Here is a 22,957-nt window from a genome sequence, read left to right on the forward strand (position 1 = left end):
TCAGTTCGTTGATAAATGTTTATTATGAAGTGGAAGTGCAGAAGTTATCACTTATGAGCACTGTACAGAACGCACTTTGAAATTGAACAGTTCATAGAGGTTATAAATTATCGTAGAATCCGCGAGGCACGGGCACGCGCATGAAAAGGAAAACAAACAAAAAACTAACGTGTATGCATGCATACAAACATACATACATACATATATACATAAGTACAATTTAAAGCTAATTTATTAAAGATTACTCTATGTTAAGGTATGTTAAGATGAGACTACTAAAGTCGCTTATACAGCACCCGCTCAATTATCTGTAATGTTTGAGCCTCTTTAAGGAATGTGCGATGTGTACCCGCCACTACATGCATATCGATTTGTGCGCTACAGATCTGAAAGGCGAATGAGTGGTGAGATTAGAAAGAATTAAATTCAAGGCTAAGGAACTCACCTCCTTTAGGCCATAGTCCTGCGCCATAATGGCATTATGCTCGGCCGATTTAATGAGAACGACATCACTCCGCAGCTGCTTCGCACCCTTGTAGCTTTCGGAGAGCAACAGCTTTTGCTTAAACATGCATGCAGCTTTTTTGATCTGTTAACGAAAGTCGAACACACATACATAAATGTGGATATTGCTGCTGCAATCAAAGTTGGAACTTACCACTTCTTTGGTTTGTTGTGTGTGCGAAGCTAAAGTATCCGCGAGTTTGTCAAGCTTAGACGTCCAGTTATCCACACCGTCCAGCGTTTGCAACAACTGTAGTTCGATAAAAGCAGAGTTAATAAAAACTGAGTATTTGTAAAATTTAGAATGGATTGAAAAATCGAACAAGTTAAATAATGTCCATTTATGTATACATACATATCTAGTATTTAGAAGTAATAATAATAATAATGAATGAAGTCTTACCTACAGACACTATGCAAAGTACACTAAATTAAATGCTCTGACGGTCATTTCTTCTTTTTCTTAAGCAATCATCAAATCTAAACTGTTATTTGCTTAAGAAACTCCAAGGTGAATTCATTACAATACTTTCATTTAATTTATTAATATAATTATAAGATTTGAGAACTTATTCAATCCCATCATAAATTTAATTAAACGATTCAAATTTATAACAGTTTGCTAAAAACTAATGACAAAATGATTTTTCTAATCGGCCTCTACTTGATGATAACATAAATACAGATTGTGTTTGTGTACCCCAATATCCTTTACAAAAAGGATATGCAATTAAATGATATGGTTGGTAACGCACCTGATTGTAGTCCACATCGGCCAGTAGCGCTCCAAAGTAGGCTAACGTCATAGATTGCTGTTTGTTGAGGTCGTCTGTTTGCTTCTTCGCCTCCTGGACATATCCACTTGCCATAGTTGGAGCACCATCCAGCATTATAACCTTGACACCATACCGACGCTGTTCCAAGGCCACGCCTATGGCATGAGCCAATAAACATCCGTAGGAGTAGCCGACAATGTTGTAGGGACCTCGTGGCTGCAGCTTTTGAATCTGACTTAGATAATAGGAAACACAGGCGTCTATTGTGTCCAGAGGCACTTGATCAGTGCACTGCAGCCCATAGGCGGGACAAGCGAGGGAGGCTGCCAATGTTTCCACGGCTATTGTGAACCCTTCGATGGGTGCTAGGAAAAATACAGCTGGCTCGCTGCTTGATTTTGTTGCCTTGGTCTGCAGTCGAACGAGCACCTGCTGTGGTAATACTTCCTTGGCGAATACCTTACGGGTTTCATCAGTTTGGGCGATGGCCGTTTGTCCAGCATGCTGTTTGGCGGGGGCAGTGGGCTCGGTTGCCAGTGTTGCCGGCTCCTGTGCGTCAATTTGCTTAAGGGCACTAAAAGTGAGCTGGCGAATCTCCTGGGCAGAAAGAACTAGATCAAAGTGTCGCTCCAGCGTCTGTTTAATCTCCGTACTCATTAAGGAGTCCATGCCCAAGTCGAAGAGAGTGGTTTTATCCTGAATGGTTTTCACATCACGCAAGCCCATAATATTTGCAATGGTTGCAATCAGACTAAGACGATTGGATTGCTCAGTCTTCCGTTTTTCGGCCACGACCATGGAGGCCAACACCGGATGTGGCTGTTGCAGGAAAAAATCTATAGTTTCGAGGCATGAACGCATGCGCTGAGGTAGTGTGCCGCCGACTACAGTGTCGTTATTGCCCATGTGCTCAATAATAAGGCCTGTGTCACCAATAGCGCCCCACTGTATGGCCGTGCCAGGATAGCCTTCGGCTTGTCGCTGCTCGCATATGCGTTCCATGGCGGAATTGGCCAGACCATAGTTAGTTTGTCCAGCGTTACCGCGACCACAGGATAAAGAAGAAAAACAAACGAAGTAGTCTAGTGCCGTGCACATGCTTCGTGAGCATTGGTCAAGGTGTTGGGTAGCGCGCTGTTTCGATGCCGTAACCAGCTCGAAATCCGCAGGAGTTTGCTTTTCGAAGAGTGCGTCCCGCAGTACAGCAGCCAGGTTGAAAATGCCGCCCACCAATGCCAATTTATTGCTGGTTTCCAACAGCTTCTTGGCTCCCGTTGCCGTCGTCACGTCATTAGTGTCAACGACCACCTTTACGCCACGCTCCTGCCAACGACGAATCATAAGAGCTTGGTAACCGGTATGGACACCCGAACGAGAGGTAAGTACTAAATAGCGAGCACCACGCGAGACTAGCCAGTTGGCCAGCTCCAAACCAAAGCCACCGAGACCTCCGACTAGTATGTAGCTCTTTTCTGGATGCATGTACGTGCGCGGTATGGCATTGATTAAACGTGTTTTGGGCAGCGCGTCCTGTTGCTCTTCGTTGCGAACCTTGATGACCACTTTGCCTATATGTTTTCCAGAGGCCATAAAGCGAAAGGCCTTTTCTATCTCATGATCCGAGTACACAGTTGTGGGCAATGGTACTACAGCACCGTGCTTGATGCCGTCAGCCACCAGAGTAGCAACTTGTTTTTGTATATTTTCTTCGCCCTCCATTACGCTGTCGAGCAGGATACCGTGAAAAGAAGTATTTTTTAAGAAGACCGACATTCCAAGCGGATTGTTGTTGCTTAAATCAAACTTTCCAATCTCAAGAAAGCGACCGTTGATGCCGAGACAGCGAACAGAAGCTTGCAGTTTCTCCTCGGCTAATGAGTTCAGGACCAGCTCCACACCTTCACCATTCGTCTCGTTGAGAATCAACTGCTCGAAGGATGTGTCACGTGAGTTGCCAATGTTGCGCGCCTGCAACTTGGGGAAGCGCTTCAGCAGAAATTCACGCTTTTCCTGGCTACCTACGGTTGTGAAGACGGTTAGACCGTGATGCAAGGCTACCGAGATGGCTGCTTGCCCCACGCCGCCAGAGCCAGCGTGAATAAGAATACGTTCGCCCTTTTTCATCTGGCCGCGCACAACAAGAGCATAGTAAACTGTGGCATAGACACAAGGGACTGTTGCGGCCTGCTCCATGCTCCAGCTATCTGGTATGCCCCACATTAAGCATTTATTGGCAAAGCAATCGGTGGCCAAAGACTTGGCCGGAACCATGGCCATTATTCTACGTCCTTTTGAGTCACGACCGGCAAACTCCAGACCCAGCACACAATCCTGATAGGCCAAGTCACCAGGTAATGCGTCCACGCCCAGCTTGCCAGATGCCAGCATCACATCGCGAAAGTTAAGAGGAGCATAGTAAACCGTGCAAGCTTCGTATTTCGAGCTGTCTACGGACGTACATGGGCTCTCTATCCATTTAAGTGAGGAAAGATCTCCTTTGACCAGTGTATTCACATAGGCTTGCTTAACGGGCAACAGCACTTGTTGTGGATCGAGTGGTAGGTGTCGATAAGTGCCCCATTGCCCATTTTTAAAGACATTGAATGTCAAATCCTTGGAGAGCTGCTCTTTGTAGAACTCGGAGTTGACTGAAAAGCTGGGCAATCCTTCGTCTTGAAGGTGGTAAAGACGCAAGAGGTTACCGCCTGGCTCACGGCGCAGGCAATTCATGAGGCCCAAGGCTCCTGAGTTCGGCTCACCCTGAGAGATAATATAGACGATCCGTTGATCGGCGAGCGCCTTGACCAATGCACTCTTCAACTCTGTGACCCATTTAAAGTTAGCGCTGGCAATGTTGACAATTGTGGCCTGTCGGTCTTTACTGTTTTGCGCCTTTCGAGCTAATACGAGAACACGATCACTGCCATAGCTTTGCTCCAGCACGGCTATAAGCCCCTTTTTTCGAATTAGATTCAACCCTGTAGAATTATAGAAGCTGGCACTCTCCTCGAGTAGAAGAAAGCCGCCATCTGGCTTTATTGTGGCAATGCTGTTTTCCAGGCATTTTTCAGGGTCCCTTTGGCGGCTGAGCAGATCAACGGAGTGCAAAAAGTGGCAGTTCTGCTCCACAGCAGCGTTGGCTATATCGTTCGCTACGATACGAACCCCCTTTTCTGCCAGGAATGCACCAAGCTCTGCTTCATTCCCGCTGTTGGTGGCAACCGCAACGTCACCTACAAGGATGGGTTCATTCTCAATCAACTGCAAAAGCTTGGCTGCATTGAGGCTGTCTAGACTACGTGCTCCAGCAATTTCTATGCCTTTCAGCTTCAAAGCACCGCCAGTATTCTCTATTATCAGCTGCATGGCAACTGTTAGAGCAGTGCTTTTGGAACGCTGTTGATCTTCATGTATACCAAATTGATTAACTAGAGGCACAAAGCTATAGCGTTCCAAGGTCGGTTCTGCTTGGGTGCCGGTACGCCTTTGCGTTTGTGCCGTTTTCATCTTATGTATTTCGATGCCTCCACATTTAACTACTGAGATGTTACGATACCAGTAAACAGGGAGTACAGAGCTGCCATCCTTTCCCTTCGCATGTTGCCTAACAAGCTCCAAATGTTTCTGGGGATTGATAACAGCACGCTCGATGCCCGTAGGCACATATAGTTCACGAATATTATTACTGAGTATGCGAAACTGCAGCATAGTGTCCATGAAGCTTATCCAATTATCTACCCATTGCAAGTGACCTTTGACAGCTGCCGTATCTGCGTCGACAATACCTTGGAAGATACCATTGTAGTCGTAGCCGCGCAATCGCAACTCCTTGTAGATATCTTTGGTGCACAATTTAACACCCCCGGTACAGCCAGGTAAAGCACTTAGTTGGAGCTCTTCTTGGGAAATATTTTCAGCCTGTTTTAGTTTTCCTGAGACTACTAAGCTGTTTCCCTCACATATCTCGAAGCTTCCATTCCCCTGGAAGTAGTTGAGCGTTAACTTGACCGCTGGTCCCGTTGTGTTCAAAATGGTGGCCCGATGGAAGACCACATCCTCGAATATAACGGGGGTACGCAAAAAATCGTTGCCCTGTTGCTGCGCAAACATCATCCAGGCCAGAGTCATGTATCCGGTGGCTGGGAAAAGTATACGTCCATCGACAGTGTGCCCGCTCAGATATGCATGCTCTTCCTTAGTTAAATCGAGTTCAATGCTCAACTGACCCGCTTGACGTCCGCCTTTGAACTTTGGATAGCTCCACTTTTGTGTGTGGTCCCATCCGATAATAGAATTAAGCATGGGGGTTCCGCGCGACACTGGATAGCTGATGGGCCGTTCTAGATTTAAGACTTGAGGCTGAGCACCCGCAGCATAGAGCTTTCCTAAATTGCTCAGCAAAAACTCGGCGTTATTCGGGTGCCGACGCTCCATTAGACTTACATAGTTGACCTGTGGGCCCAGCGTTCGCAGAATAGCTCGGAAAAGTCCATGAGGAGCAATTTCTAATACAATTGCGTTCTTGGGTATGTGCCTTATGGCCTCATTAAATAGCACTGGGGAGATCAGGTTGTTGATAAAGTATGCAGCCGATGCCATGCGACAATCGGGTGTATCCCATTGTTCCTCAGGCACACTGGTACTTAGCCACCTCTCCGAACGTGGCTTGGGTTTCGTTATGAGACGCTCCAGATTTTTACGCAGCATAGGCGCCGCAGCTTCAATATACCTGCTGTGAAACGCATAGCCACCAGATCCAACAGCACGCACGAACACGCCTTCGGCCTCCAGTCTAGTTATGGCCTCATCCATCGAGTCCAGCGGACCCGACACTGTACAATTGTCGTCGCTATTGTGACACACGGGGTAGCAGTCCGGGGGCAGGTGATCGCTGATCTTATCCCAACTTAGACCCACCGCTGCCATCTTTCCTTTGGGTAATCCTGGCGTCTCCAGAACGCTCTTTCCTCGCCAGTAGGCAGCTAGAACAGTTTGCTCTGCCGTCAAACACCCATCCATGTAAGCGGCTGCCAACTCCCCCGCCGAGTGCCCAATAATGCCATCTGGCTGGATTTTTAAAGTCCTAAGCAAGTCTGTCAACGCCACCTGCACAGCTGAAATGGACACAAAGGAATAGAGCATGTTGTCGAAGGTGCGTTCGGTGGAATTCATAAGAACGGAAATGAGATCAAAGTCCATTTTGGCCAACACCTCAGCACAATACGTAATGGACTTGTGGAAAACTTGTATTCCCATCATCTCGCGAGCCATGCTTGCCCATTGGCTACCCATCCCTGCGTACACAAACCAAATTGGGCGTGGCTCCTCTTCATATACGAGTACTTCTTGCTTCACGGCACCAGAAGAGCTTAGAACGGCGTAGCCACGGTACGGATGCAATGGGATGGATGTTGAGTGTATATCGTTTATGAGGGCTAAGAACTCGTCGTCCCGACAATGCGACGATGCTGCATCTAGCAACATTTGCACCGCCTCTGTAGTGCGTCCGGAACACACCACCAGCTTAAGGCCTTCAGAATCGTTTACTTTTCGAGGCGTTTTGCGTTTTCCGTGCGACTTTAGGATAACATGGGCATTTGCACCACCGAAACCAAATGAGTTCAGCCCCACAATGCCACCTTGCCAAGGCGTGTTACGGCTAACCACCTTAAGACGGCCCTGCACTAGAGCAGGCACAGCTGGGTTCGGCGTTTTGTAATGCAAGTTGCTGGGTATCACGCCCTCCTCCATGGCGATGATCATCTTGGCAAGTGCACTCACACCTGACGCAGGTTCCGCATGCCCCATGTTAGACTTTACTGATCCAATAAGAAGCGGCGACTGGCGCTTACTATGACAGAAAAAATTGCTGAGCATATTGGCCTCCTGATCGTCACCCACCGGTGTTCCGCTTCCATGTGCTTCCACATAGACTACCTCATCGGGACTAAGACCAATTTCACTGTAGGTTTCTTTTAACAGCTGCAGCTGCATGCGACCATCGGGAAAGGTTACCCCCTGCTCCTTGAACCCATCAGTATTGGTCCGCACATTGAGAAGTGTGGCATAGACACGCTTCGCGTGCTCACTCCGTTGAAGTAACACCACGGCACATGTGTCCGCGCGCGCATAACCATTGGCAGCTGCATCGAATGTCTTGCATGCGCCATCCTGACTGACAATGCCCAGGCGCAGAAACTGTAGAGCAAATATTGGTTTCAATATGAGATTTACGCCCGCCACTACGGCGTAGTCGCAACGACCGGAGCGCATATCGTCGTAGGCGTGCGCCAGGGCCACCAACGAACTGGAGCAGGCTGTATCTACTATAAAGCTGGGGCCCTTGAAGTCGAATGTGTACGAGATGCGATTGGCGAACATAGCGCGGGCACATCCCGTGAGGCAATAGCCGTTTATGCTGCTCGGCTCCATGTTGGGTATCTCGTGTTCTGTCTCTACAAAGGACAGTCCAATGTAGACACCGGTGCGGCTTCCACGCAACTCCACTGGGTTAATGCCCGCATCAATGATGGCCTCATGTGTCAGCTCAAGTAGCATACGCATGCAAGGATCCATGAGCTCTGCCTGCTTTTGATGAACGCTGAAGAATTTATCGTCAAATTTTTCTAAATCTTCGTCTTTCATTTTGGCCATACGCTCGGGTAGCCCATAGATCCCTATCGAAACGGGTCGGAGAAGTATGCGATGCGGATCGATAATATAGATGTCGACTATTTACTCTTAAGCTTAAGCTTACCTGCCTCCCAGCGTCGCGGGTCGTTTGTAACCATGTCGATGCCATTCAGCAAATTATGCCTGAATTCCGCTATATTACTACTCTCTGGCAGCTTACCTGATAGGCCCGATATCACTATGTCACCAATATCCTGTTCGTTTGATGCATTTTTCAGATGTGATTTCTTCTTATCCGGCATTTTGTGTTCTGTGGTTCGGTTCGGTGTGCCGGAGATCTAACGCGAGTATCTGAAGAAATTTAAAATTTGCGTCATATAGTTCGAATGAGAAAATACAGCTTGTTAATAAAAAGCCACCATTTGTGTACGCTATTCTATAACACATATGGATACACATTTGACGATCTCAAATTTTCAAAAATTATTTGCGCATTCTGAAAAAAAGTGCTCAAGATCACTAAACTTCATAAACCTATAAATGCTGTTTTCACATTTCAAAAACTACATCAGCTAACTTGCACACGTAATTTATATACAATTATCTAATTTTGCTTGCGCATATAATTCAGTGCTGGAAGCTTGTCTGGGTACAGGGTATTTCACTGTCGTTCTCTCTTCTTTAATATTGATCATATTATGTTAAAAAGTTGTGTGTACAAAAATTCGAAGTTATTTCTTTCTTAGGCAATATCTTTCTATAGCTCCGATAACTGATTTTCTTATATCGTTTTATTTAGATCTGTTTTAATATTCATCATATAAATGTTAGCTAAGTAAAAAGGTTAAAAGGTTGTATGTTAAAAATTCAAAGGTTACCTTATTTCTTGGTCCTTACTTTTTATAGCTCCGATAACTGATTTTCTTATATCACTTTATCTTGTTCGTCTTATAAAACTAGTTTAGTTAAATGCAACAAAAGTCATAGATTTTGTGAGGGAGATAAATTCTAGCTGGATATCCATTCATTCCTAAATTTGTTGTATGCTGTGCAATGTATATACTTTGTAGGGTATACTATATAAGGGGCCGCTAATTTGAAATTCAGGTTCGGGAATTCTAATGTAACGGGCCAATATGTATAGATATGTGTTAATTTATTGTATTCAATCATCTTTTCTCCACTTTTAATATTAATATTGATCTAAACTATATATAAAAGGCATAAAAAACGTCAAGGTAATTAATTGGTAAGAATTAATAATCAAAAGAATTTCAAAATTGCTTTCCACAAAAATGGTTCTATACAAAATATGTGTAGTTGAAAAGAGTTAAATACAATAGAGCAGACAAAAAAAATTGAGAAATATTTTATAATTATAACAAGAGAGAACGCTACAGTCGAGCAAGCCCGACAGTGTAATACCCTGTACCCAGGTAAACTTCCGTCACTGAGTTATATGCGCCCATAGCAGCAGCAAAAAGAGGAAGAAGAAGAGCGAAGTTGTTGCTGCAGTTTGGGAGGTTGTACTGGCGAGAATTTGTTTTGCTAATAATTGAATAAAATTTTGAACAACAGTAGACAATTATATATAAATTATGTGTGCAAAGTTTAGGTAGCATTTGAAATGTGGACGCTATTGACTGATTCTGTAGCGGGGGAAGGGGGGGAAAATTAAAAAAAATAAAATAAACTCGTCCTTTCTCGGACCTAGGAGAATCTGGATGCCAACTTTGGTTATTCTAGCTTTTATAGTTTCTGAGATCCTTGCGTTCATCCAGACAGACAGACGGACGGACATGTCTAGATCGATTTCTCTCGTCATGCTGATTCAGAATATATCTACTTTATAGGGTCGAAAAAGCTTCCTTCTGCATGTTACATACTTTGCACAAACCTAATATACCCTTTTTACCCTACGGGTACAGGGTATAAAAATAAACCTTTGGCGTGAAACAAACCCACGTCCACATCATCATTTATATTAATATTTTAATATTCAACTTAAAATTGAAGTGTACACACTTTAAATCTACTAAAATGCACGATGGTGCAAGACCGATGGTTAAAATAGTTAAATCTACGTGTAAATATTGAAATTTCCTGTACCCAAAGGGTGAAAGGCTGTACTAGTTTTGTGCGCATGTATGTAACACACAGAAGGAGGCGTGGCAGACCCCACAAAGTGTATATATTCTTGATCAGGATGAGAAGACGAGTCGATATAGCCATGTCCGTCTGTCCGTCCGTCTGTATGAACGCAAGGATCTCAGAAAGTATGAGCTAGAATAACCAAACTTGGTATCCAGGTTCTCCTAAGTCCGAGAAAGGACGAGTTTGTGTTTTTTTTCTGATGCACCCCTCCACTTCCCCGCAATTCGTGTTTTTTCCTATAACTTCCGTAATTCTCGGAATTTTGAAATCAATTTTGGTAGGTACATCCAGTTAGTACTAATGTGTCCGTGTGCCAAATTTTTGTGGAGAGTACAGGCTATTTTGCTGTCGGGCTTGCTCGACTGTGCGTTCTATCTTGTTTTTATCAGTGTACTTAAAAAAAGTTTTCATGTTAAGAATTTTCGAACGCTTGTACTTTCTCCGGCCTGGAAGGACTTCTTTTCACCCTTCGCTGATTAGAGGTATGTACAAGTATAACAATTTAGAGGAATAGGAATGGGTTTTCCCAACGAAGGGTCGCCAATTGTTAGACCTGTCACCATTTTGTTATATTTTTGTATTTTGCATATTGTCGCACTATTTGAACCGATATGGGCCCCTAGGGAAGCAAGCGCCTGATAAGCAACATTTTATGAATATACTTGTATATATGGTGTATGTATATACATACATAGTATACACATATATACATAAACAGTTCATTAAAAGTTTTGTATGTGGAAGCCACTTGCATTGATATTGATCGTATGACTAGCTGTTAGTTTGTTCCCCCGGCCATTGTTGTCAAGAGCACGACTGGGGCTGCCGCCGACATCTGAGATAATCTCGTACAGCACTCGATTGCGTGCTCACTGCACTGCACTGGGGGCGCTTACGACAGATAAGGTAGGCATCGGGCATCGGGCATCAGGCATCGTGCCTCAGGCCTCAGGCGGCAAGTCACATTCTAATGTAGTGGTATTTAAATCGATCGCAATATGCAGGCATTAGGTAACTGATTTCCATTTGGCTTTGTGTCTGGGCAGAGTTTGGTCATATATTGCATATGCAATGAGTACTGAGGAGCACAAGTCACAAAAGAAAATACGAGTGGTCTAAACACGCCACTTAAGCACTGCCGTTGCTTTAATGTTGCTTGATGGAAATGGTGCTGATTTATTGCACTTGACACACATATCGTATAATTAGTTATATGTGTATATATGTATATTTGAAAAAAATGGCACAGCTCAACTGTTGTCTTGGGCGATTGTTGTATTTTGGCGATTTGGTTCAGGCACTCACTTCACTTTTTTAATTAGTTTATGCTGGTCGATTGGCTGTATCCTTTGTTCACACTTGATTCGTTTCGATATCTGCGGACTGATCGTGTTGGTGTAGTCTCCTGTATCCTTGTTGAGCGCGTATCGCCTCGACTTGTTCCGAAACACACACTGAACACGTCGCGCACATTTCCAACTCTTTTTATGGACTCGGTTTGGGGGGGACTGTGTTCATTGACAGTCGCCAAGCTCGCCAAGTCGAAATGCATAAACATTTTTGCCAATACTAATTCGACTCAATGGCGAGCGATTTTGTTCATGCTACGACGCCAGAGTCGAGAATTCGAATATCGAGAAGCGAGCCTTTTTGAATAATTCATGCACAATTGCCATGCAACATTTGCCTCTACTTGTAAAAGTACCTAACAAAGCAAAAACTACGCAGATCCAATGCTCAGGTGTAATTAGTCCAAGTGTGTGCCGTTTTCATTGAACCTTTTTAGCGTCAAACAAAATACATGATTGCTGTTGCCCAAACCGCCATATTGACCCACTTCCCCGCCCAGGTTGGTTCAATGCCCCTGGCACAAGTGCGTGAGCCACTTTTCGCTTTTGCTTTCCGTTATTTTCTTAATTTGCGCAAACGTAATCTAGCCAAGCGATCCCGCAAAATCCCCGAGACACCGCGTTTAACGGTGTTGCGCCTCAGGGGTCCCCGCATCATTCTACGTGGTCTCGGCTTTCCAGCTCTAGCCCTGCGACGGATGGCGGCAGCTCTGATCATTGCTCGACGTGCTGACCCTCGTGCCCTTTTGGTTGCAACCTTACGGGTGAAACGCTTGGCGGCTGTTTTCGTTTTCTTTCCATGCTTTAAAGCCCCCAATGTGGCCCTGGGACGTTTAAGTCGCTTTCGATTTAGTCTCCGCACCTCTGGACGTCGCTTTGCAGGACGCTTTAACTTTGTCGGCCGGATACGTTTCGTGGCCGCCTGGCGAACGGAAGTGCGCGAACTACGCTTTGAAGGCACTCGATTCTGGGAAGGTTTATTTGCCTAGAAATATATATTCAAAAAAAAAATATATATATATAAATAATAATTTAACAATTTAAGACATGTAGTTAATAAAAGCCTAGTCAGAAAATGCAGAGGTTGCGATAACAGACCACATATAGAATTGTGCTTGGTATGTTTAAATATATGTGTATAGTCTATATGCCATTTCATAATCCCAAACCCCCGCAAAACTTACTTCTCTAATGAAAAGATAAATAATATATAGCAGAAGCATTTTAAAAGTAATATTCAAATTAATTTATGCATTGGCGTATCAAATCTCTTCTTACAACTTTGTCCCCCAAATTAGAAATAGTGGATTCCCGCACACAAAGGCATAACACGGAAAAAACTGGCACTTGTTTCAAAAACTAACCCCCATCTTTCTGACTACTTCTACAATCATACTTCTCAAGAACAATTCATCAGACTTTGACTCTGACTTGACATGTTACTATTTAAGCACATCTGAAATACCTGGAATAACATTTGCCGATTTACAGTATAATTTTATACAAAAACAATGGAAACAATTTACCAGCAAATTTAAATAAAAGTTGCTTGTATGGTACAGTTGCTCCCAATGTTTCCTGTAATTCGGTAAATTATTTCTGTTAAAACATAATTTGTTAAAAGCACAATTATATTATAAGAGTAGTTCTACAAATTTCAGTTGGTTTTTGTTTCGTAAGCTACTAAATATTTTGGAAATATTTGATAATTATTATTTTGTTTATTTATTTGCAGCCTTCATTTCGTTCATTTTCCTTGAGAGTAATGGACTCTGAATTCATATAAAAGGCAGAAATGTGTACTGAGTTGGCCTCTAAAATGTTAGGGATAAGTCTGACAAATTTTGACAGATTATTATCAATTAGGTCTCAGTACAATATCTGGCCGCACTTAGAACTGTTTTCATGAAAATTATCCGTACATGAATGCCGAGCTTAAGCTGTCCAAAGTTCGTCATCAGCTAATCGCTTTCATCAGCAAACGAATTTGCCATTTTAAACCTGCGCCGAAACCTAATCAGCTGCCTTTTTTGCTCCAATGAATTATTTTTATACTCTTTACATGAAATGTACAGGAGTATATTAGGTTTGCGGGAGCTGAAAATGTAACAGGCAGAAGGAGGCGTGGCAGACCCCACAAAGTATATATATTCTTGATCAGCGTGATAAGACGAGTCGATCTAGCCCTGTCTGTTGTCTGTCCGTCTGTCCGTCCGTATGAACAGCTGGATCTCAGAGACTATAAGAGATAGAGACACAAAATTTTGCACAAACATGCCTTATGTGTGTACGCTATACGAGTTTGGTTTATGTTTTTGATTCCCCCCATTTGCCCCCTTTGGGGGTTTTCCCGATTTTCCATTCGTATAATCGCCTATATCTCGGAGACTATAACACCTAGGAACACCAAATTTTAGTCAAAGATGCTTATGTGTTTTTTGGAATTTCCCTCCCTCCCCCCTCAAATCGTAACTCCCGTAATTCTAGGAATTTCAAACTCATTTTGCAAATACCCCCAGTTAGTTATTATGTGTCCGTATGCCAAGTTTCACTATGATAGATCGATTTAACAAGAAGTTATAGCCATAAATGTATTTGATGCCCACGCGCTGCCCAAGCGCTGACCGCAGCTGTTTTTGATGATGCTTTGGTTGGCTGCAAACATGCTTACACAGACACGAATAGACGCGCATAAACATACATACACTCACATAGAGGAAATTGCTATGTAAATGTGCAACTATACACCATTTACGTGAGTTCGAACACCAAGAGAGGTAAAATCGATCCAATTTTTTTTTTAATTTTCTTAATTTTTTTTATTTTCTAAAATTATTGTAAACATATGTACAGAGAATTTCAAAGTCGGGACACCCGACTTTAGCTTCTTTACTTGTTTCAGTTCAAAATGTATAAGTTTAATTTACTTCATGAATTATTCAAAAGAACAAAATTTATATGTTCCATTGAATTTGATGGAATTTGGAATTTGTGTACATAATAAAAACGACTGTTTAATATTAGTATATGTACAAAAATATTAATAGTTAAAAATATCCCTAAATATAAATTCATCATATTTATTATTATTGTATTTGATAAATAGAACTATATTTTCGCTCACCAATTCAAGGCGCCTTATGGTTTTCTTTCCTATTTCCGGCGGTATCCGCTTGACATGATTACTTTGCATGCAGGTCTTGGCCTTCTTGCTCCTAAAATTAAATGGCACACGGACACGCTGATCGCTCAATGACAGTATTCCTAGATTCATGCCCACCTCCAGAGCAAATTCCACAGCACGCTTGAGCGTGCCGAAGGGACTAACGTGCTCATTTAGGACGATATCCTTAATCTGATCGACCAAGTTGTCAACAGTCGTGCCTGCGGGAATATACTAAGTAGTTGTCATCCACAAAAGATACATTTTACCTGAGCTTACACAAATCCGGCTGGCGACTAAGCAGGTCCAATATATATGGCAACAATGATGACGTATTTTTTTCCATTTTCAATTTTGACGAAATAAGTTTAGAGATTAATGCAAAATATGTTTATGTGTTTTGGAGCAAACTTTTGTGTACGTACTAACAGTGTATTATATCTACGCCTATACATGTTCTGAATAAACATTAAACGCCTACTGCGCTATTTGTAATGAAAAATATTTAGAATGAGAAGAATTAATTTTAAATATCTATCAAGCTTGCTTCCTACATATGAGCCTCGTTGGCGTAAAACAATTTTAAGAGGAAACAGACAGTCTTTGTTTCGTTGCTTTCTGGTGGCCATTAATACTACGTTCACATATGCAAATGAGTTGCGCAATAATTCAGACTTACGAGATTCTAGAGATTCCAGTACATCATTAATATAATTTAACATCAATTTAAACCAATTAGAATTCTATAGTAAAATGTAGGAGCTATGCGCGTGACAATAAACGTATTTACATACACATGCACACGAATTTCCAAAAGCATTTGCCATACAGATTCATGTATACTTTCAAGATTCGGAATTCATATTTAATAAAGTACACCTATAAACGCGATTACTCCATATTATGTATAGAACTCATTCTAGCTCGAAAAGTCATCTACTTGTATAAGAATATTTATAGAAGCTAATATGTTCGCCGCAACTTTGAATGATCGCTCACACGTTATCTCTAAACTTTCTTAGGAATGTAATGGAATATTTCGCACTTCTCCAAACAAGTGGTAGACGACTATAGCGTAGGTGTATCAGAAAGTATACAGACGAGCATATGTCTAATATGTATGCTTCTTCTTAATTAGCAAAACGAGTCAAGTTGATCCAGTTAGTTCCTTACTTTATAAGTAAACTCTCTTATTATTCATAGACCGCCTTCCTTATTATATCCCCTATTTCCAAAGACTCTGAGTAAAATGAGTTTGTATAGTGCTTAGGTCTAAGTGAATAGTTTCTAATCAGCATAACGTAGCGTATAGATACATATATTGTCCGTCTGTCTATCCTTATGAACAGCAATAACTTTTAAGCTGATCAACTATTTCAAATAATAAATAGGGTCGTAGGGTCCATATAGTGGTTCCATTTGGTGGTCTCTTTTAAAAAATCAAAACAAAAAATTATATACAAGTATAAGTTTCATATTTTATATCAATCGATCGAAGCAAAAAATCACGAATTCAAAATTTGACTCGTTTGTTTATAAACATGCCAAGGCCAAAATTCGTACTTATAAATTTTGTATAATGAACTAAAACAATCTGAGGAATCTGTCCTGTTAAATTCCATCGTTATAGCTCAACAACAAACAATTGATAGCCATAAATGTAATCTCTGTCCATGCCCTGTGCGGCAGTTGTTGTTGCTGCTTAGGTTTATTCCCGACGGAAATTTTTGCAATTCATTTTAAAACTATTGTCTTTAAAGTTTTTATTAAGAGCCGTATAGTTTAAAAAGTTATACAGTCATGTTGTTGATAATGCAAGGACAGCCACGACAACCTAGATTGGAAATGTACTGGCTAAGCTTTGCACCATTATTCGCCCATGAGAATTGTGTGATTTCCATTACCACGAACACGTCTCATTTCAAAATGCGGCACGGCGATGGCATGCCCTGACTTCTATTGATAAGAGGGTTGGCTGGCTGCCTGGCGAGACGCTCGAAAGTTTACAAAACAAAGATCGTGTGCCGCGCACGCCGCTAGAGTATAAGAATAATATTATTACCTAATACCTAAATACATATACAAACTATATATGTACTATGTACATAAGTATGTTCAAATACTCAACTGAGAATCTGTATGGTGTGTGTGTTCGGAAGTGCAGAGTCCCAAAAGCGTAAAAAAAATTTCATAACAATAACATTTCGGGTCAATTATTTGTTTGTTTTTGCAAAATTGTTCTTGAATAGCGCAGAGCAGCCCTTCGATGAATGAGTAAGAGGCGCCCTTACATATAGCGCATACGACCAGTTGCCCTTGAACAAAAGTTGATAACAGATGCTGATAACCGCAGCTTAATAGTTTAAAGCATTTAGCGGTGAATTAAAGGTGAGTTTCCGCAGCTTATTTATTGATATTTTCTTTTTCTATTTTTGCTTAATATAAAGAATTGTGCAAATTGCTGAGTCGTTGACGCTATGACGTCGCTGCATAGGAAACAAAAACACTAACGTCACAAGCACCGGTCAAAAGTTGCTGTGCATTAGCAATTTAATATTGCAATAAATAATCACAAAGAATCAGTCGCATGGTAATGCTCATAGCTTTACCACAACTTTGCCACGCAGATGTCCGCATTTTAGGCGCTCAAATGCCTTGGGTAGCTCGGCGAACTCAAAGCTGCTGTCGATGAGGGGTATGAGCTGAAAAGCAGGAGAAAATAACAAAATGAACAAATTTCAAATAGTAACACAGTACAACTAACACAAAAAAAAAATAGAAAATAAATTATTGCAGTTTTCAAAATCTCTAATAAATAGTTAAAATTGATTTAACAAGACGCGTTCTTGGTACCAACATATTTTTTTTTATCGTTTAATAATTTCTAATTTATCAGAACAAAAAGTACATTCCAAGTTAGGGTTGGTGGAATGGATAAGTTTTTATTTTTGAATTGATTGATTGTGTGATAGGTACCGACATGTCAAGTGAAAAGGTATATTAGAAAGTCTAATGTATGTAGAGGCATAAGGCAGCTTGTTAGGCCCTATTTATTATCACAATCCCAATACGAATTGATATATAAATGATCGCCAGTCCGTACTGAGCACCAAGAACTGTTGAACCGTAAAATCTGTTGCTCAGATCGGATCAAGTTCATTACAAAACATATATTATATACAAAATGCTGGCGTAGCATTGATCGGTTGAATTGCTGTTTTGAAAGCATTTTTTAAAATTACGATTTATTACGAAATCGTAACCGAATTTGGAATCGATGTGTCTTTTAAAAGTCCCATTTAAATCGGTTCATAAGGACTAAGAGTCGGTCTGTCGCGATTTTAACGTTTTACTCGTTCCATTTTCCATTATTTCTGCAAAATCGTTTGTTACTTGTATAAATGTTACACTTACCTTTTTATGCTGCACCAGACTCTGTAAAAACTCAATGCCATGTGATGCCGGTGCAAAGAATCCCCATTTAACCAAGCCGCCACGTTGTGTAATTGCCTTAGCATTGCTCTCTAATAAATCAGCTACATTTTTTAACAAGCCCAGGCCTAAGCCTTGCTTATCAATGTTGGCCAACAGCGGTGAAGAGAAGGTTATGTACTGTCGAAAGTCAAACTTTAATTGCGCCGCCTGCTGACTCCCCTGGCCGGCGCAATCTAAAACGATGTCGTAGGGTGCATAGTTGCAGAGAGTATCCATATCGGCTGGATTGTTATAGTCCACTACATGGTCGGCTCCAAGACAGCGCACCATTTCAACAGCATTCTCACTGCAGGTGGCCAGAACTTGTACACCTTGTGACTTAAGCATCTGTATAGCCAACGTTCCTACACCACCCGAGCCGCCAAAAACCAAAACGCGTTTATTTGCACCGCCGCCAGAGGATGTGGTGGCGCCGCACAAGCCACCAAGACGCCCTGTTATGTACAAGCCAGACCAGGCAGTTAGACCAGCGTAGAGCACGCTAGCAGCCTCGCTGTCATCAAGCTCCGTGGGGGCCGGCGCCAGCTGAATGGATAGGGAAAATTTGTTGAAACATTATTTTGAGAACATTATCATTGTTACTCACGCAATATGATGGCACGACAACGTAGTCCGCATGAGAGCCAGAGATTTGCAAGGGTACTACACCCCAGACCCTCTGCCCCAGCGCTAATTTCTCGCTATTCACTCCCATGCCCTTCTGCACCAGCTCTCCGCAGAACTCACGACCCAGCGTAAGGGGAAATTCGATGCCCTCGCCTGGTTGACAGCGTATTGTATTGAGCACTGTTGCTCCATAGCCTCTTAGCATTGCCAAATCAATTGGATTAATTGTGGTCGTGCGCACACGCACCAAGCAATCGTTGGAGCTGCGAATTTGTGGCATCCTTAGCTTCTCCGAAAGCTGCAGCTCGTCAATATCGCCATAGCAGTGTAATTGCCAGCCGCGCATCTTTGTCGATGCTTTTGGTGGCGGCGGCGGCGTCCGCTGTACACCTGTTGCTGCTGTTGTTGTTGTTCTAGATCCGACATAGCGTCCACTGCTTCGAGGGGAGCGCAAAAGCGTTCCTAACCAATTAATGGGCCTCATTTTGCAAACGCTGGTGGCTTTCATTATCAGCGCACGGACACTCTCACGTAAATAAACAAAAATAAAACAGCTGTGTTTAGTATTATATCTGGCGCTGTTCAACACTACATTTTTCAGTGCAAAAAAGCAAAACATAAAACACATCTCTAGCGCAATATCTTGTAAACTTGGTGAAAAACAGCAAAGTCAGTGCGACAATGGAACCCACACTTGACAATTATGCGCTTAGTTGTGAGCTCCTGGGCCACAGCATGGACGTGCGCACCGTAGCTGCCGGTCCCAGCTCTGCTGAAGGTCAAGCGATACTTTCTGGCTCAAGAGACAAGAGCGTCAAGCTTTGGAAGCCGATAGGGTGAGTGTTCCTTTAAAAAAATTCGCATGCCGTGTTTATTACTCTTGCCCACTGACACTTGCAGCAACGAGTACGTGGAAAGCCTGACAATGCAAGATCACAAGAATTTTATATCGTACATCTGCTTTCTACCCGCCGAGCAATGGATATGCACAGCCAGCAACGACGCCACAATTTGCATTTACAAGAAAGATGGCTACGTACCAATTTTGACACTGAAGGGCCATGGATCGACCGTGTGTACGCTAGCCGCTGCCCTTAAGCCGCGCAGTCTAATCAGTGGTAGCTGGGACATGACAGCGCGCGTCTGGAGCGTCGATGAGTCGGGCAATGTCTCGTCTGTAGAGCTGAAGGGTCACGAGGCGGCGGTTTGGGCAGTTGCCACACTGGTAACGCAACAGAAATACGTCACTGGTGGTGCCGACAAGTCAATATACTATTGGAACGAGAAGGGCGAGAAACTACGACTGTTAAAAGGACACACAGACTGTGTGCGTGGCCTTCTATCCCTGCCCGGCAATATGCTCCTATCGTGCGGCAACGACGCTGTCATACGGTATTGGAACGACGATGGTGAATGCGTGCGTCAGCTAAGTGGCCACACCAACTATATTTACGGTATGGCTGCAAATATAGCGTTGAGTGAGCATGTTGTTGTCTCCTGCGGAGAAGATAGCTCGCTACGCATGTGGAATGTGATCACTGGGCAACAATTGGGAGCGCCAATTTTGCATCCAGCCATTTCGGTGTGGTCAGTAACATGCTTGACTAATGGCGATATTGTTACGGGTTGCAGCGATGGTGTCATTCGAGTTTTCAGCCAAGTGCCGGAACGGCAAGCAAGCGAGGGCGTGAGAAAAGCCTTTACATTGGCAGTGAGTGCACGCGCGGCTGACATGAATCAGGAAATCGGTGGTATTAAAAAGACTGAGTAAGCTGTCATGCCAATCATATTGTATTACTGTATTTAAGATTCACTTTCTTACATAGGCTTCCTGGCCCTGAAGCTCTACTCACGAATGGCACACGAGAAGGTCAAACAAAAATGATTCGGCAACCGGATGGTGCTGTGAAATGCTATAGCTGGGAACTGGGGCAATGGAATTTAGTGGGGGATATAGTCGGGGCATCTGGGGGCACACAGACATCATCTGGCAAGAAACTGTTCGAGGGTAAGGAGTACGACTTTGTGTTTGACGTCGACATATCTGATACAGAGCCACCAATTAAACTGCCATACAATCGCGGTGAAGACCCCTGGCATGTTGCCCAGTCGTTTATACATCGTAATGGTTTACCACAAGCGTATCTTGATCAAGTCGCCAATTTCATAGTGAAGAACTCCGAAGGTTCCACGATTGTTGCAACCTCAACATCAAGGTTGTATACCCATCGTATTCCGGACTCTACATAATATGCTTAACAGCTTAAATGTTCTTTGTAGCGGCTACCAGGATCCATTTACTGGGGGCTCTCGCTATGTGCCCGGTTCGAGCAACACGACTGTGCAGAGCGGCGCCAATGTTGATCCATTCACAGGGTCTTCTAGCTATTCTACGAGAGCCAGTGATGGCGGCAACAGCGCCGCACAGTCCCGCGTTAATGTTAGCTTTGTGCGTGGCAATGACAAACCCTTTCCCGTCAATAGCTATCGCACCTTCGACACTTGCGACGCTGCAAAGGTGCTGGAAAAAATGAAGTGAGTACAAATCAAAGATGAGACATAACAAATTTCTGCTAAAGCTTTAACATTGCAGAGAATTCAACAACAAATTGTCGATCTCTGATGGAAAGGTCAGTGATGAAGTGTTGAACACAGTTGTTAAGCTGGCGGAGCCAACGCCTGAAGTGAACTTAGAAGCTCTGGAAGCACTAGTGCTGCTGCTTAAATGGCCTAGCAACATGCTTTTCCCAGTTCTAGACATTCTACGTTTGGCCGTGCGTCATGAGGCCATATTCAGCATGCTTCAAAATGGACATAATATAATGAAAATTATACTGCCACAATTGAGCGGTGCAGCCGCCAACCAATTAATGGTATTGCGCTGCCTTGCTAATGTGTTAACGCACAATACAGGGCGGCAGCAAATTGAGACGCAATTGCCAGAAATCATCGATCTTGTAATGGGTATTCGTGCAGGCAGTGTCAACCTTCAGATAGCAGTAGCCACATTTTACCTTAATGCCACCATATCACAGACACTGGGTGTGACAAAGCCAGCTGTGTGTCATGTGGTCACTACCGGCATTGTAGAACTGTTAAAGTGGGCCAGCGATCTGGAGGCCTGCTACCGCTCCATGCAATCGATTGGTAATTTAACGACCACACCCTGTGGACAGGAGACTATTGCACAGGTTGTTTCTGTGGACTATGTGATGGATAAATTGCGTGACCTCACAAACACGCCACAGAGTGAGAACTTCGCGAAGGTGAACATTTTGGGACAGGCCCTGTTGGCGTCATTTTAAAACCGATCAAAACTCTCATCCTAAATTGTATATTGGACTGCATTATGATAACTTGATTAAATATGCATACACACATACTCTTAATCGCTACTTAATTTATGGATATTTACATATATGCACTTGGGATTAAACCTGCTGCGTCCCAGATGCTTTCTCAGATATTGTTGTTGTCGCCCGTCTGCCTCCGATTTTGTATCCGCTCTAATAGCTCGTGCTTCCAGCGCTCCTCAGGCACGCCCACAGCCCAATCTGGCACCGTCACATTCGGCAGCGTAATCTTTGACATCGCGCTTAGAATCTTATAAATAAATGATTATATTTATTGATAATAATGATTAGGTAAACACGAACCTGTTCCGTCCGCGTCTTGTCCAGTTCAATTTGCAACTCTTGAGGCCGTGGTTCATTCCACACTTGTCTTTCGATTTCAGCGTCAGCGCTCTCAATAGGCGGAATGTTCGGGTCACCATAACTCACGGGCGCTGTGGTCAAATCAATATTCTCAGCAGAGGACTCTGGCTCCTGCTGGGCAATTGCACCACCGTCCTCGTCCATTGCCAGCGGTTGGTAGCCGTCGTAGACTTCTGAATTATCGCTCTCATCCCCATCACTTTCTTGCACAATTTGTGGATGTTCTATAGTTGGTGTGTGTAGGTGATCCTCAACAGGATCTGTAGGCAATTCTGGACCACCCATAACGCACAATAAACGCTGGAGCTATAATTTCTTTGTCGTTGTTAAGTTCTGTCCTTCCAAACACTGGCAGCACCTTAACGTTAGCTCACACTGCATATCGATAAATTGTAATAATATAATTGGAATTTGAAATTAAATTTGTTTAAGAATAAAATCGCCAAGTAATAAAGGTTCCTTTACTTTTTTGTACATAACAGCACCGTCTGGTCAGTGAGTACATTTTAAATAAAAAAGCAACGGTGCTTTTAATGTCACACAACACGGTTCCAATCCAAA

The 22,957-nt window shown here is 43.0% G+C and overlaps 5 protein-coding genes across 5 annotated transcripts; 1 reads left to right on the forward strand and 4 right to left on the reverse strand.

Moving 5' to 3' along the window:
- LOC115630795 (fatty acid synthase) lies at positions 1–11,638 on the reverse strand. Its single transcript, XM_030527453.1, has 6 exons — positions 11,373–11,638; positions 8,038–8,264; positions 1,260–7,957; positions 659–754; positions 446–589; positions 1–386 (listed from the first exon to the last, which is right to left on the reverse strand). Exons 2-6 carry the CDS (start codon positions 8,213–8,215, stop codon positions 276–278), a joined length of 7,227 nt encoding a protein of 2,408 aa, XP_030383313.1. The 5' UTR covers positions 8,216–8,264; positions 11,373–11,638; the 3' UTR covers positions 1–275.
- Positions 11,184–14,986, reverse strand: LOC115630797. Its single transcript, XM_030527454.1, has 3 exons — positions 14,859–14,986; positions 14,541–14,800; positions 11,184–12,401 (listed from the first exon to the last, which is right to left on the reverse strand). Exons 1-3 carry the CDS (start codon positions 14,923–14,925, stop codon positions 11,973–11,975), a joined length of 756 nt encoding a protein of 251 aa, XP_030383314.1. The 5' UTR covers positions 14,926–14,986; the 3' UTR covers positions 11,184–11,972.
- A 1,982-nt stretch (positions 14,987–16,968) lies between these two features.
- On the reverse strand, positions 16,969–19,200 carry LOC115630601 (reticulon-4-interacting protein 1 homolog, mitochondrial). The gene is made up of 3 exons (XM_030527221.1): positions 18,661–19,200; positions 17,994–18,599; positions 16,969–17,281 (listed from the first exon to the last, which is right to left on the reverse strand). Exons 1-3 carry the CDS (start codon positions 19,186–19,188, stop codon positions 17,177–17,179), a joined length of 1,239 nt encoding a protein of 412 aa, XP_030383081.1. The 5' UTR covers positions 19,189–19,200; the 3' UTR covers positions 16,969–17,176.
- A 151-nt stretch (positions 19,201–19,351) lies between these two features.
- On the forward strand, positions 19,352–22,062 carry LOC115630423 (phospholipase A-2-activating protein). The gene is made up of 5 exons (XM_030526961.1): positions 19,352–19,516; positions 19,581–20,447; positions 20,507–20,896; positions 20,961–21,215; positions 21,274–22,062. Exons 1-5 carry the CDS (start codon positions 19,362–19,364, stop codon positions 21,983–21,985), a joined length of 2,379 nt encoding a protein of 792 aa, XP_030382821.1. The 5' UTR covers positions 19,352–19,361; the 3' UTR covers positions 21,986–22,062.
- On the reverse strand, positions 21,999–22,795 carry LOC115630424. The gene is made up of 2 exons (XM_030526962.1): positions 22,337–22,795; positions 21,999–22,283 (listed from the first exon to the last, which is right to left on the reverse strand). The coding sequence occupies exons 1-2, from the start codon at positions 22,679–22,681 to the stop codon at positions 22,140–22,142; spliced, it is 489 nt and encodes a 162-aa protein (XP_030382822.1). The 5' UTR covers positions 22,682–22,795; the 3' UTR covers positions 21,999–22,139.
- Between the last annotated feature and the right edge of the window lie 162 nt (positions 22,796–22,957).

The sequence above is a fragment of the Scaptodrosophila lebanonensis genome, unplaced genomic scaffold, assembly GCF_003285725.1.
Source record: "Scaptodrosophila lebanonensis strain 11010-0011.00,11010-0021.00 unplaced genomic scaffold, SlebRS2 tig00001410-arrow-pilon, whole genome shotgun sequence".
Lineage (NCBI taxonomy): Eukaryota > Metazoa > Arthropoda > Insecta > Diptera > Drosophilidae > Scaptodrosophila > Scaptodrosophila lebanonensis.

Excerpts from the sequence above, each read along its gene's own strand:
- LOC115630795 (XM_030527453.1), bottom strand. The coding sequence starts at position 8,215 with ATGCCGGATAAGAAGAAATCACATCTGAAAAATGCATCAAACGAACAG. Across the intron at positions 755-1,259 it reads CCGATGTGGACTACAATCAG|TTGTTGCAAACGCTGGACGG; the intron begins GTGCGTTACCAA and ends ATCGAACTACAG. Across the intron at positions 387-445 it reads AGGACTATGGCCTAAAGGAG|ATCTGTAGCGCACAAATCGA; the intron begins GTGAGTTCCTTA and ends TTCGCCTTTCAG.
- LOC115630797 (XM_030527454.1), bottom strand. The coding sequence starts at position 14,925 with ATGGAAAAAAATACGTCATCATTGTTGCCATATATATTGGACCTGCTT. Across the intron at positions 14,801-14,858 it reads TAGTCGCCAGCCGGATTTGT|GCACGACTGTTGACAACTTG; the intron begins GTAAGCTCAGGT and ends ATATTCCCGCAG. Across the intron at positions 12,402-14,540 it reads CCATAAGGCGCCTTGAATTG|GCAAATAAACCTTCCCAGAA; the intron begins GTGAGCGAAAAT and ends ATATATTTCTAG.
- LOC115630601 (XM_030527221.1), bottom strand. The coding sequence starts at position 19,188 with ATGAAAGCCACCAGCGTTTGCAAAATGAGGCCCATTAATTGGTTAGGA. Across the intron at positions 18,600-18,660 it reads TTGTCGTGCCATCATATTGC|CTGGCGCCGGCCCCCACGGA; the intron begins GTGAGTAACAAT and ends CTATCCATTCAG. Across the intron at positions 17,282-17,993 it reads GTCTGGTGCAGCATAAAAAG|CTCATACCCCTCATCGACAG; the intron begins GTAAGTGTAACA and ends CCTGCTTTTCAG.
- LOC115630423 (XM_030526961.1), top strand. The coding sequence starts at position 19,362 with ATGGAACCCACACTTGACAATTATGCGCTTAGTTGTGAGCTCCTGGGC. Across the intron at positions 19,517-19,580 it reads AAGCTTTGGAAGCCGATAGG|CAACGAGTACGTGGAAAGCC; the intron begins GTGAGTGTTCCT and ends TGACACTTGCAG. Across the intron at positions 21,216-21,273 it reads AAGGTGCTGGAAAAAATGAA|AGAATTCAACAACAAATTGT; the intron begins GTGAGTACAAAT and ends TTAACATTGCAG.
- LOC115630424 (XM_030526962.1), bottom strand. The coding sequence starts at position 22,681 with ATGGGTGGTCCAGAATTGCCTACAGATCCTGTTGAGGATCACCTACAC. Across the intron at positions 22,284-22,336 it reads ACAAGACGCGGACGGAACAG|ATTCTAAGCGCGATGTCAAA; the intron begins GTTCGTGTTTAC and ends TTTATTTATAAG.